The sequence below is a fragment of the Schistocerca piceifrons genome, chromosome 1 (genome assembly GCF_021461385.2).
Source record: "Schistocerca piceifrons isolate TAMUIC-IGC-003096 chromosome 1, iqSchPice1.1, whole genome shotgun sequence".
NCBI classification, from domain to species: domain Eukaryota; kingdom Metazoa; phylum Arthropoda; class Insecta; order Orthoptera; family Acrididae; genus Schistocerca; species Schistocerca piceifrons.
In genome coordinates this window covers 1,090,864,395-1,090,878,240 of record NC_060138.1, presented here as the reverse complement: position 1 = coordinate 1,090,878,240, position 13,846 = coordinate 1,090,864,395, and the positions used below count along the sequence as shown (strand labels likewise).

General features: G+C 42.4%; 1 protein-coding gene across 2 annotated transcripts in view; it reads right to left on the bottom strand.

The window, feature by feature from the left end:
* Positions 1–13,846, bottom strand: part of LOC124775091 — a 136,092-nt gene that overhangs the window by 28,636 nt on the left and 93,610 nt on the right. For both annotated transcript variants that reach the window (XR_007015594.1, XM_047249910.1), the window contains exon 2: positions 336–700. Coding sequence is in view for 1 of the 2 variants with exons in the window: in XM_047249910.1 (XP_047105866.1) it covers positions 336–700 (365 nt within the window). In the remaining variant the exon portion in view is untranslated. The remainder of the gene's footprint in view (positions 1–335; positions 701–13,846) is intronic.

The window sequence follows — 13,846 nt, the reverse complement described above, 5'->3', positions numbered from 1 at the left end:
GTGTGTGACAACATACATGCACAAACAGAAAGATAACAGATCACTGACTATATTTTAGCGCCTATAATTTTTTTTAATTGTTAAATTGTGACTGACTGATGATCTGTAGCATAGCACGAGGTGCACTGTAGTTGAAATGTGGAAATTTAATTGTGAGTTGGATAATTCCAAATGTTTAACACAAAACTTGTGCTGACAAACTGATCTATAGTGTAACTCAAGGTCTAGCTTACGTTGAAAGCTGAACATTCGGTCGCTAGTTGCTAAGCAATATCGAAGACTCCACAAAGACACCGTTAGTCCAGCTATTCGAATAAAAGGAGCAACGCGAGTACCTTGTCAGCCTCGTCAATCTTTGAGTCGATGGTAGTGGAGGCGGTTTTGATGGTGCTGTCGACCGCCTTTTCGGCGTCAGCCATGGTGGCATCAAAAGCGTCGACGGCCTGCTGCTTGGCAGTCTTGGTGGCGGTGGCAGCAGAGGTTGCGGCAGCTGTGGCAGCGGAGGTGGCGGTGCCGATGACTGCGCTCTCCAGCTCACTCTTGGTCTGCCAAAGCAGATCACCCGTCTTCTTGCTCTGCTCCTCAAGAAGTGCCGCTGCTGCCTGCTTCTTTTCCACACCGATGCGCTCCAACTCTGACTTCTTCGATTCCACAGTCTGCTCTACTGTGGAGGTCAGCTTTGAGCCGATGTCCTTCAGTCCTGCAACACATAATGATACATCTCAATTCACCAACCGACACTTTTCCATGTATGCCATGCACAGTCTCTTTGTGAATGGATGGTAGAGCAGGTCAATGGATCAGCTTAACTGGCAAGTTAGTCTCAATTCCAAATAATGCTCTCCCTCCAGTTATCTGCAGAACTCTCATAGGTATCTGCAGGAAACGTACGGGGTGGTTGTTTGGCGAGAGACAATGAACACACATTGACATTTCATGTTCTGATATACGAGAGGTGTTCCATATTGATTTATGCTTTATTTTTTCCCGTCATTCATTGTGCGCCATTTGACTGGTCATCACAGTTGCCAATATGTAGTACAGAGTGATCCAAAAGTCAGTTAACACTTGAAAATGCACTAATTCACAGAATAATGTAGGCAGAGAGGTAAAACTTTACACACATGCCTGAATTGACAAGGGGTTTTACTGGAACAAAAAATGAATGCATAAACCGGCAAACAGATGGCACTGGACAACAACACGTCAGTGACGCAGCATGAGACTTGGGTATAAAATGAGCTGTAGTGAGAGAGGGAGTCATAAGCGCCAGCACTTTTAGTGAAGCTTTACTATCAGAATGGAGAATCAGCTACTATAGTTTTTGATCCTGTCACCATAAGGAGGGTATCTGAATGGGTAAAGGTCCTGTGAAGCCAGGGGATGTCTAGACGATCAACCCCGTAGTGGGCAACCAAGCACACGTACTACTGCTGCTCGGACAGTTCAGGACAAAATGAAAACTTCGTTTCTGCATGGTGAAGTAAGCTCTCGGGAAGTCACACATCTTACTGCCATTCCGTGTACCACTGTTTGGAGAGCACTAAGGCACACCCTCCAAAGAGATCTGTACAAAATTCACCATCATCATGAACTGTTGGCCATCGACTTTGTGACACATGTAGCATTTGTGGTGTGGGCACTTAAAAAGAAAAATGGGGAAAGATGACGATTGGTCGTCAAACATGTTGTGGACCAATGAAGTCCATTTCACACTCTGAGGGTCTGCCATCACCCACAAATGCAGAATTGGGCTACCATATGTCCTACAACTGTTGTGGAAACCCTACTGCTTGAGGAGGCAGTCTAGGTGTGGTGTGGATTTACCACATCAGTCGTGATAGAATCTCTTCATGGAAAAGCAGGGTGCTGCTTTTGACACTGTCTGCGTGACAGGTGCGAGGTCCGCTGATACATTACAGGAATCGCATCATCCCTTGCCTGCCTGAAAAACACCTGTTGGAAGGTACGACTTTTATGCAAGATGAGGTTCCACCCCATATTGCTACACATGTGAAAAATCTCCTGCGCACATCATTTGGCTAGAATCGTGTGCTGATCTGCCACTTCTGTCATTCTTGGCCTCCCAGGTCTCCAGACCTCAAACAGTATGACTACTGGTTGTGGGGTTACTTGAAGTCTCAAGCCTACTGCAATAATCTGTCCTCATTATGGATGGCAAAAGACAACATCCGACAGCGACTTCTCACCACACCTACTGATATACTACAGGTACTCATGATGAATGACAGCCGACAGGTTGGACACTCGTTATAAAGAGCCTTGTCTTTGCTCAAAATCAATTGTTATGCAAATTATTGCTTTTGTGTCATATGACGCGTCATCTGTTGGTCATTTTGTGCACTTGTTTTTGGTTTCAACATAACCCCCATGTCATTTCAAGCGCGTGTGGCAATTTTTAACTCCCTACCTAGATTATTTCGTGAAGTATTGAATTTTCAAATGCTAGCAGATTTTCAGGTCACCCTGAACCTTGGTCTAACGGTAGGTGGCACGACAATCACTAGAAGTGTAATCCCTGCAGACAACAGCCCATTTTCGCGACTATTGTCACTATGTGAGCGCGCAGCATGGAGTATGAGCGTCAAGAACAGGACTGGACGACGAAGTTTCTGTGGAAGGAGGGTGTCTTACAAAGAAGCAGGTGTGTTGGAGCTTAGATGGATTCATGAAGTTTTCTTCCAAAATGGTGCATCTGATAACATTATTACATTTGCAATTGAAATATATATATATATATATATATATATATATATATATATATATATATATATATATATATATATATATATATATATATATATATACAGGGTGTTTCAAAAATGACCGGTATATTTGAAACGGCAATAAAAACCAAACGAGCAGCGATAGAAATACACCATTTGTTGCAATATGCTTGGGACAACAGTACATTTTCAGGCGGACAGACTTTCGAAATTACAGTAGTTACAATTTTCAACAACAGATGGCGCTGCAAGTGATGTGAAAGATATAGAAGACAACACAGTCTGTGGGTGCGCCATTCTGTACGTCGTCTTCTGCTGTAAGCGTGTGCTGTTCACAACGTGCAAGTGTGCTGTAGACAACATGGTTTATTCCTTAGAACAGAGGATTTTTCTGGTGTTGGAATTCCACCGCCTAGAACACAGTGTTGTTGCAACAAGACGAAGTTTTCAACGGAGGTTTAATGTAACCAAAGGACCGAAAAGCGATACAATAAAGGATCTGTTTGAAAAATTTCAACGGACTGGGAACGTGACGGATGAATGTGCTGGAAAGGTAGGGCGACCGCGTACGGCAACCACAGAGGGCAACGCGCAGCTAGTGCAGCAGGTGATCCAACAGCGGCCTCGGGTTTCCGTTCGCCGTGTTGCAGCTGCGGTCCAAATGACGCCAACATCCACGTATCGTCTCATGCGCCAGAGTTCACACCTCTATCCATACAAAATTCAAACGCGGCAACCCCTCAGCACCGCTACCATTGCTGCACGAGAGACATTCGCTAACGATATAGTGCACCAGATTGATGACGGCGATAGGCATGTGGGCAGCATTTGGTTTACTGACGAAGCTTATTTTTACCTGGACGGCTTCGTCAATAAACAGAACTGGCGCATATGGGGAACCGAAAAGCCCCATGTTGCAGTCCCATCGTCCCTGCATCCTCAAAAGGTACTGGTCTGGGCCGCCATTTCTTCCAAAGGAATCATTGGCCCATTTTTCAGATCCGAAACGATTACTGCATCACGCTATCTGGACATTCTTCGTGAATTTGTGGCGGTACAAACTGCCTTAGACGACATTGCGAACACCTCGTGGTTTATGCAAGATGGTGCCCGGCCACATCGCACGGCCGACGTCTTTAATTTCCTGAATGAATATTTCGATGATCGTGTGATTGCTTTGGGCTATCCGAAACATACAGGAGGCGGCGTGGATTGGCCTCCCTATTCGCCAGACATGAACCCCTGTGACTTCTTTCTGTGGGGACACTTGAAAGACCAGGTGTACCGCCAAAATCCAGAAACAATTGAACAGCTGAAGCAGTACATCTCATCTGCATGTGAAGCCATTCCGCCAGACACGTTGTCAAAGGTTTCGGGTAATTTCATTCAGAGATTACGCCATATTATTGCTACGCATGGTGGATATGTGGAAAATATCGTACTATAGAGTTTCCCAGACCGCAGCGCCATCTGTTGTTGAAAATTGTAACTACTGTAATTTCGAAAGTCAGTCTGCCTGAAAATGTACTGTTGTCCCAAGCATATTGCAACAAACGGTGTATTTCTATCGCTGCTCGTTTAGTTTTTATTGCCGTTTCAAATATACCGGTCATTTTTGAAACACCCTGTATATATATTAGGTATGTCGCAACTGAAACTTGGCGTGTGGGAGGTTTTTTTGAAAGAGTGGTATATTAAAAACAAATCATAGGTAGGAAGAGTGTGCGCCGATTTGAAACTATGGTGGGAGCTGAAAAAACTGTCCCATCTGTCACAAGGTTTCAACCTCCCAGGAAGTTTCAAGCCATAGGTTGGTGGTGTGGGCGATCTTGTGCCACGGATGGCGGATGGAGGAACGTCTGATCTCCAGAATCATTTAGTGATGCCACAGGGGCAGCCACGGATCTACCCTCCCTCCCCCACCCTCACTCGAGCGTTTTAAGATGGGGCGAGCCAGGCCTAAAATTAAAGTGTCCTATGGTGCCTTTCCTGCTCCCAGTCGGCCGGTCTACCCTCCCTCCCCCACCCCTCACTCGAGCGTTTAAGATGGAGCGAGCCAGGCCTAAAATTAAAGTGTCCTATGGTGCCTTTCCTGCTCCCAGTCGGCCGGTCTCACATCCCACCCCCCTTACAGAAAACTCAAATTAATACTGGGTGGGATTATTTGTGACCGAGAGAATAAGAACTCCTCAGAAAATCTGCATTCTTCATTGCCTATTACTTAACAACGTTCACTTTTGCGTGACATAAATTTAAATATAGGAAACATAAAACCAGTAAAGACAAGAGACAATCAAAACAGTACACATTTCTTCAATCTTTAGGTTCCATCACTTTTCTCTCTAATCTTGCCACAGCTAGACACTGCGTGCCTTCTTTTCTGCGAAAGAGTCTATTACATCGTCAAGGTTCGTCAAAAGCTTTGCTAAATGAAAAGTCAAAATGGTGTTGGCTAGTACTGAAAAAGCTAATAATACGAATAGTAAAAAAGACTGATGTGGTTTCCCTATTTGATTACACGTCTATTTTGTCACAGTTTGTTTGTTTTGTTTTACTTTAGGGCGCGAAAAACAGCTGGGGTCATACGCGCCCAAGTCAAAGCCAGAGAACACGAACAAAGAGTGGAGTGAAACGACTATACGTCAGTGCCAATGGACAGAATAGGAGACAGTTAAAATCAGGTACGTGGAAAAAGGGCAAAAAAAAAAAAACATACATTAATGAAATAGGCCTTTCTAATTTTGGAGCAATTGCAACACATGCCAAATAAGCGAGACTGTTTTTACACAAATGGTCATTTTTATCTACCTCATTTACATGAATAACACGGCAGAAAATAATTCACCAAGTACCAATATCAAATGCCCATTAGGCCTGTTACAAGTGTCAAGAACAGGTCTGGACGACGAAATTTCTATGGAAGGAGGGTGTCATACAAAGAAACAGGTACGTTGGAGCTTAGATGGATTCATGAATTTTTCTTTCAAAATTGTGCATCTGAAAACATTATTACATTTGCAATTGGAAAATATTTATATTTATTTATTAGGTATGTCGCAACTGAAACTTGGCGTATGGGAGGTTTTTTGAAAGAGTGGAATATTAAAAACAAATCGTAGGTAGGAAGAGTGTGCGCCGATTTGAAACTATGGTGGGAGCTGAAAAAACTGTCCTATCTGTCACAAGGTTTCAATCTCCCAGGAAGTTTCAAGCCATAGGTTGGTGGTGTGGGCGGCCTTGTGCCACGGACAGAGGAACGTCTGATCTCCAGAATCATTTAGTGATGCCACAGGGGCAGCCCCGGATCTACGATAATTTCGAACCCGCGCACAGGCTTTATGGTGCCCTCCTTCCCCCCCACACTCGAGCGTTTGAGATGGGGCGAGCCAGGCCTAAAATTAAAAGTGTCCTGTGCCTCTCCTTCTCCCAGTCGGCCGGTCTCACATCCTACCCCCCTTACAGAAAACTCAAATTAATACTGGGTGGGATTATTTGTGACCGAGAGAATAAGAACTCCTCAGAAAATCTGCATTCTTTATTGCCTATTAGTTAACAACGTTCTCTTTTGCGTGACATAAATATATGAAACATAAAACCAGTAAAGACAAGAGACAATCAAGACATTACACATTTGTTCAATCTTTAGGTTCCAGCATTTTTCTCTCTAATCTTGCCACGGCTAGACACTGCGTGCCTTCCTTTCAGCGAAAGAATCTATAATCAAAGTTCGTCAAACGCTTTGTTAAATGAAAAATCAAAATGGTGTTGACTAATACTGAAAAAGCTATTAATACGAATATTAACCAAGACTGATGTGGTTTCTCGATTTGATTACACGTCTATTTTGTCACAGTTTGTTTATTTTGTTTTGCTTTAGGGTGCAAAAAACAGCTGGGGTCATATGCGCCCAAGTCAGAAACAGAGAACACGAACACAGAGTGGAGTTAAACGACTATGCGTCAGTCCCAATGGACAGAATAGGAGACAGCTAAAAACAGGCACGTGGAAAAAGGGCTAAAAAAACACCATACGGTAATGAATTAGGCCTTTCTAATATTGGAGCAATTGTAACACACACCAAATAAGCGAGACTGTTTTGACACAAATGGTCATTTTTATGTACCTCATTTACACGAATAACACGACAGAAAATAATTCACGAAGTACCAATATCAAATGCCCATTAGGCCTGTTACAAGTAAAAAGTTTTACGTTTGGTAACAGTTTCTCTTTTCATTCATATGCTCCAGTTTCTCAAGCATGAGATCGAAAAGCAGTAGTACGAGATTTTTCTATAAATTTGGAATCGTCATGTTCTTCCATATAACCTGTATGATGTCCCCTTTTCTCTGCTCACTAACCCTGCCAGAATCACCGGTTTATCCTGCGTTTACTCTCCTGTTAGGCATTATTACACTTTCGTACAATGCGTTTTTCGCTGTTCCGAGAATAGAACTTAAGCGGCTGCTAATTGGGGATTGTACAACCGGCCTTAGTAATGTAGCGATCTGGCAAAAATTTTCTGTCAAAATTTTATTTTCTTGGATACAATGGGAAGACAATATGTAATCTTTCTTACCTGTTATTCGTCTTAATCATTTATTTCCACTCTGTTGGCCTGAATCTGTGAATTTCGCTAATAATTATAACAACGCTTGTCATTCGCACACCCAATCAACCATATATAAAAAAAAAACAGCTATTGGTATTCTTGGTTATTTCGGCTCAGCTCGTATAGCCCTGTACCCTTTTGTGTGCGGGTAAGTTCTTTATTCTGGCAGAGACATCACGTACACAATGCAAGCATTCAAAAACCAACTTATGTTTCGTTCAGAAATCAACTTAGAATGTGTTCAAAAATGTACAAAAGTCAGCAGGGATGCGTTTCAAAAACACATGAATAATCGATAGACTGGATGGTAGGCGCTTTGTGAAACAAGGGTGTTTTCTTCAAGAATTTGGATTTGGCGCCTCCTGAAATTGCCCCCGTATTTGAATTAGGTGCCTCCTGAATTTGCCCCCGGGGGCGGATACACTGCGTTGCCCCCCCCCCCCCCCCCCACCCCGATCCGGCCCTGCACAAAAATTATAGCAACGATGGAGTACCTGTCAGTAAATCGTTTTCGGCGGCAGCGGAAATGTTGCAGCTGTGTCAGACCAGCCAATTCAGCTAAAGAAGTCATCGGTTTTGGCCGTATGCCCTGCAACTGTTTCCGCCGCCATTTTTCCGAATCCAGAAAACAGCATATACATATACAAAAAGAAAACTAATTTTATACCTGTACAAGATTACGATACATGCTGTTCGCTATTTTATATGCCCACGTTTTCTCAAATTGAAAATAGATTATCAGTGTCTTTACTGTATCAAAAAATACCTACAGCGAAACAGATATTCTGTTCACGTGGTCTGTAATTTCTACGGAATGGGCGCCAGAGCTATCAAAAAATGGCTCTGAGCACTATGGGACTTAACATCTGAGGTCATCAGTCCCATAGAACTTAGAACTACTTAAACCTAACTAACCTAAGCACATCACACACATCCATGCTCGAGGCAGGATTCGAACCTGCGACCGTAGCGGTCGCGCAGTTCCAGACTGAAGCGCCTAGAACCGCTCGGCCACACCGTCCGGCCACAGCTATCATGTTGACACCAAACAGGCTTCCTTGTGTTCACTGGGATGTGTTCCAGTATCTGCAGCAACAAATGTGTAAGGAATCCTAGACAGTGGCTGCTTAAAGAGTTCCATCGTTGTTTTATCCACTTCCTACAGTCAGCGTGAAATTTTCACTAACCAGCAGTGCATTTTGCGAAAACTGATATGCCCGTGGTTTGCAAACGATGGTTCATCTGCAGATAAAATTAATGCTAGAAACACCCCATCACTGTGAAGTTTTCGTGAACACCAGTCGGAGAAATATAAACTATTTTTTAAAACCATTGTCATGAAACTGTCGGCGGAGCGAAATTTAGTAAGGACGAAAAGCGTTGGAATGTAGTATTCGCAGTACACTGTGTCTAATCCCACTCGAAAATTCAAGCTGCCTCGTAGTGACACGTAGATTGTGTGGTACCACTGCGAAAATGTTAGTTGCATTTTCTCGTCAGTCACTGTTCTTTTTTTGTTGGCGTATTTTATTTTTCATACTTCCAGTTTTTTGATTCTTTTAATAATATTGGCAAAGACAAATCGAGAGGCACGGTCAGGACACCTTTCAGCATAAAGCCGTACCGCTGCCCAACAATTTGCCGCCCATCATCGTAATAGAGTATTGTACCGACGTTTTACGCCTGTCGTGAATATAATGCAAGTCTGAATAGCTTCACGTACAAGTTATTTGGTCGCTGCGACAGCAGAGCACAGGCAGATGGGCTTCAAGCGCTCTGATAAACAGAGGGACGGCACCAGAGTCACGTATTTGCTTACATTTGGTATAATACAGCAGACGTTAGTGTGACATCTTCTCCTGACCTGGGACCATTGGTTTGTGGCAGTAAAGTAAGTGTCGTAATTCGGTAACCATAAGATAAATTTTTCTGCGTACGTCAGAAAATTCGTCACACTCTCCATAAAAAATAACTAAATCACCGCAACGGACAGTCCATATCCATTTAACCGCCGCTTGGCTCTATATTCATGTGCCCGGTCGCTCGCTCAAGAAATGCATGCTGTCCTGACGTTCCCATCTCCTTCCTTCGGCCGGTATTACACTATCAAATTTCTTTGTCAAATATCTTTGTCAAAGATATTTGATAGTGTAATAGGGACTTTGTCAAATGTCGTCCAATATTTGATCAAATCTAGGGCCTCGCTGTATATTTGATCAAAGAAACCGCTTGTCTTCTGTTCACTGCGATGTGACATGTTACCACATGGCACATGGAGCGCTAGCATCGCTGCAGGGTTCTGTCGTATGTAGTGCTTTTATAACCACTGCCGGTAAATACAATTGGTCTGTGCCGACAACTACAAAATTAATAGAGATGTCTGAAGCTGTTGAGGCGCTTTACAACGTGAGGCACCCTGAATACAAAAATAGATTAAGAAGATTGGAGACCTAACATAACCCTCTCCTGTAGCAAGGAATCGGAGTGTTATAGTGAGCCTGTCTTCTGAAGATGTAGCAGTTCTTAAGTGAATATTGTGCTTTGTGATATGAGGATACACTTCATTGAGCACATACAGAAATGTATGCTCATCCATTCTTAAGTAATTGATGTACGACTTGACGTCTTCCACTGTAAGCTCACGTAAGAAGTTTTGTTGAATGCTTTTATCGTGTCGTCGTAAAACCCACGGCTTCACCCAGATTAGATTAGTTTTTCGTTCCATAGATCCGTGCTGAGGAGATCCTCGTGGATGTGGAACATGTCGATTTTTTTTAAGCTGAAATAACAATACTAATAGTATGAATAAATACAATACATCATTTGTTTCTACTAAAAATTTCGCCAATGGAGTAGGAGGAGTTGGCCAGTAGTAAGCCTTTCAGGCTCCTTTGAAACTGATCTTTATTTCCAACTAAATTTTTTATGTTTCCTGGCAAATTATTGAAGATGAGTGTTCCTGAGTAGTGGACCCCTTTTTGAACTAAAGTAAGTGCTTTTAAGTCCTTGTGCAGATCATTTTTGTTCCTGGTATTGTATGTATGAACTGAGTTTTTTGTTGGAAAAAGAGATATATTATTTACGACAAATTTCATTAAGGAGTAAATATACTGTGAGGCAGTAGTTAGTATACCCAGTTCTTTGAAGAGGTTTCTGCAGGAGTTCCGTGAATTTACTCCACAAATAATACGTATTACACGCTTTTGGACCTTGAAAACTTTTGTTTGACTTCAAGATTTACCCCAAAATATTATCCCATCTGACATTATGGAATGAAAGTATGCAAGCTTTTTCATTTTTATGTTGCCTATGTCTGCTAACACTCGAATTGCAAATACAGATTTGTTAAGGCCTTTTTGCAGTTCTGTGGTGTGCTCCCAACGGAATTTATTATCAAGTTGTAATCCCAGGACTTTTAAGACTGTCAACTTCGTATGTATGGTTCCATTTTTTTCCCCCACTTCTTTTCCGCATGTGCACACAATGCAATTGGAGTACGTAGAACTGCTGCGGTTAATAACAAGTTGTTGTCAGCCATCTTGAACTTTGACGAAAAATTTGACGACAGTGTAATACCCCTTCTAGCGCTACGTCAAAGATCTTTGTCAAATATATTGGACGGAATATTGGATCACATCTTTGATCAAATCTTTGACAAAGAAATTTGATAGTGTAATACCGGCCTTCCAGATGTGTGTCCTGAGTTGATGTGTGCCCGGCCAGTGTCGATTTTCCTTCCAGGCCGAGTGTTACGCTGCATACATGCTCTGAAGATAAAAGACGAGTACATGCCTACCGAAACGTCGCGGGATAAACGAGAACAGATGCTGCATTACATCCGATTTTATTGCACCGCATTACTGTTGTTGTTGTTGTGCTCTTCAGTCCTGAGACTGGTTTGATGCAGCTAACCATGCTACTCTATCCTGTGCAAGCTTCTTCATCTCCCAGTACCTACTGCAACCTACATCCTTCTTAATCTGCTAAGTGTATTCACCTCTTGGTCTCCCTCTACGATTTTTACCCTCCAGGCTGTCCTCCAAGACTAAATTGGTGATCCCTTGATGCCTCAGAACATGTCCTACCAACTGATCCCTTCTAGTCAAGTTGTGCCACGCACTCCTCCCCAATTCTATTCAACACCTCCTCATTAGTTATGTGATCTACCCATCTAATCTTCAGCATTCTTCTGTAGCACCACATTTCGAAAGCTTCTATTCTCTTCTTGTCCAAACTATTTATCGTCCACGTTTCACTTCCATACAAATACTTTCAGAAACGACTTCCTGACACTTAAATCTATACTCGATGTTAACAAATTTCTCTTCTTCAGAAACGTTTTCCTTGCCATTGCCAGTCTACATTTTATATCGTCTCTACTTCGACCATCATTAGTTATTTTGCTTCCCAAATAGCAAAACTCCTTTACTACTCGAAGTGTCTCATTTCCTAATTTAATTCCCTCAGCATCATCCGATTTAATTCGACTACATTCCATTATCCTCGTTTTGCTTTTGTTGATGTTCATCTTATATCCTCCTTTCAAGACACTGTCCATTCCGTTCAACTGCTCTTCCAAGTCCTTTGCTGTCTCTGATGTCATCCACGAACCTCAAAAGTTTTTATTTCTCCTCCATGGATTTTAATACCTACTCCGAATTTTTCTTTTGTTTCCTTTACTGCATGCTCAATATACAGATTGAATAACATCGGGGATAGGCTACAACCCTATCTCACTCCCTTCCCAACCACTGCTTCTCTTTCATGCCCCTCGACTCTTATAACTGTCACCTGGTTTCTGTACAGATTGTAAATAGCCCTTCGCTCCCTGTACTTTACCCCTGCCACCTTCAGAATTTGAATGAGTATTCCAGTCAACATTGTCAAAAGCTTTCTCCACGTCTACAAATGATATAAACGTAGGTTTGCCTTTCCTTAATCCTCGCATTATGTAATGTAAATTTTTACAAGGCAAGGCTAAGTGAAAATATCAATTTTTAGAAGCAAGGCTAAGTGATACCATGACCTTAGGAGTGGAAAGAGGAGGCGCGCATTTTATTAATCGCTTATAGGCTGCCAAAATAACCCTTTCGGCCTTCGGTAACTATCACAAGCGATTTGAAAGTAGCCGCGATCAAATAACTCCAAGGACGGCGAGTTCAAACGTTGCAGCCGTTCTGTGACGTCATGGCCACGGGACGTTATTAACCGTGGTTCCGGAAGCGATCTGGCGCCAGCTGAAATCCTTTGGGATAGCGTCACTGATGGAAATAAACTGACCGACACAACACGCGAGGTATTCGCAGGAAGCAGGCGCGCGTGTTAATGATACGTCTGCCCGTCGCCCCTCTGACCTCTGACCTATCATACCACAGAACTTCACTCGTACAAGCCACTCGGGCACATTTGTTTTATCTTTATCTGCATTATTCTCTCCTTTCGAAGTCGGCAAGTGGTCCTAACAAAAGCCCTGGATGCAACTGTTCTGGTAAAAAAATATACTGGTGTATTCTCTATCGTTAGCCGTATACTACAGCACAGCCAGGGATTTCCCGAGGCCAGATACGACACAATATTTTGTATGAACATCCATATAACATCGGAACAATGGTATCGCAAGGTATAATATGCTAAACTATTGCCTAAGATAAATGCGTTCACTTCAAATATAACGCAAGATAAGGAAATTTCTTGATTGCATGAACCAACTTAAGATCACGAAGAAACATAAGTAAACCAGGACAAATATCTCAAATACAAACAAAAAACCTGCCTTAACAAATGCCACACAAACAGGGAGTGGGCAAAAACATGAAAACACAAAAAACGCAACACATTACTATGCCTAATACTCCATAGAAAGAAAACTGGCGTTCTACGGATCGGAGCGTGTAATGTCAGATCCCTTAATCGGGCAGGTAGGTTAGAAAATTTAAAAAGGAAAATGGATAGGTTAAAGTTAGATGTAGTGGGAATTAGTGAAGTTCGGTGGCAGGAGGAACAAGACTTCTGGTAAGGTGAATACAGGGTTATAAATACAAAATCAAATAGGGGTAATGCAGGAGTAGCTTTAATAATGAATAGGAAAATGACGGTGCGGGTAAATTACTACAAACAGCATAGTGAACGCCTTATTGTGGCCAAGATACACACGAAACCCACGCCTACCACAGTAGTACAAGTTTATATGCCAACTAGCTCTGCAGATGATGAAGAAATTGATGAAATGTATGATGAGATAAAAGAAATTATTCAGGTAGTGAAGGGTGACTGGAATTCGACAGTAGGAAAAGGAAGAGAAGGAAACGTAGTAGGTGAATATGGATTGGGGCTAAGAAATGAAAGAGGAAGCCGCCTGGTAGAATTTTGCACAAAGCATAACTTCATCATAGCTAACACTTGGTTCAAGAATCATGAAAGAAGGCTGTATTCATGGAAGAACGCTGGAGATACTAGAAGGTTTCAGACAGATTATATAAGGGTAAGA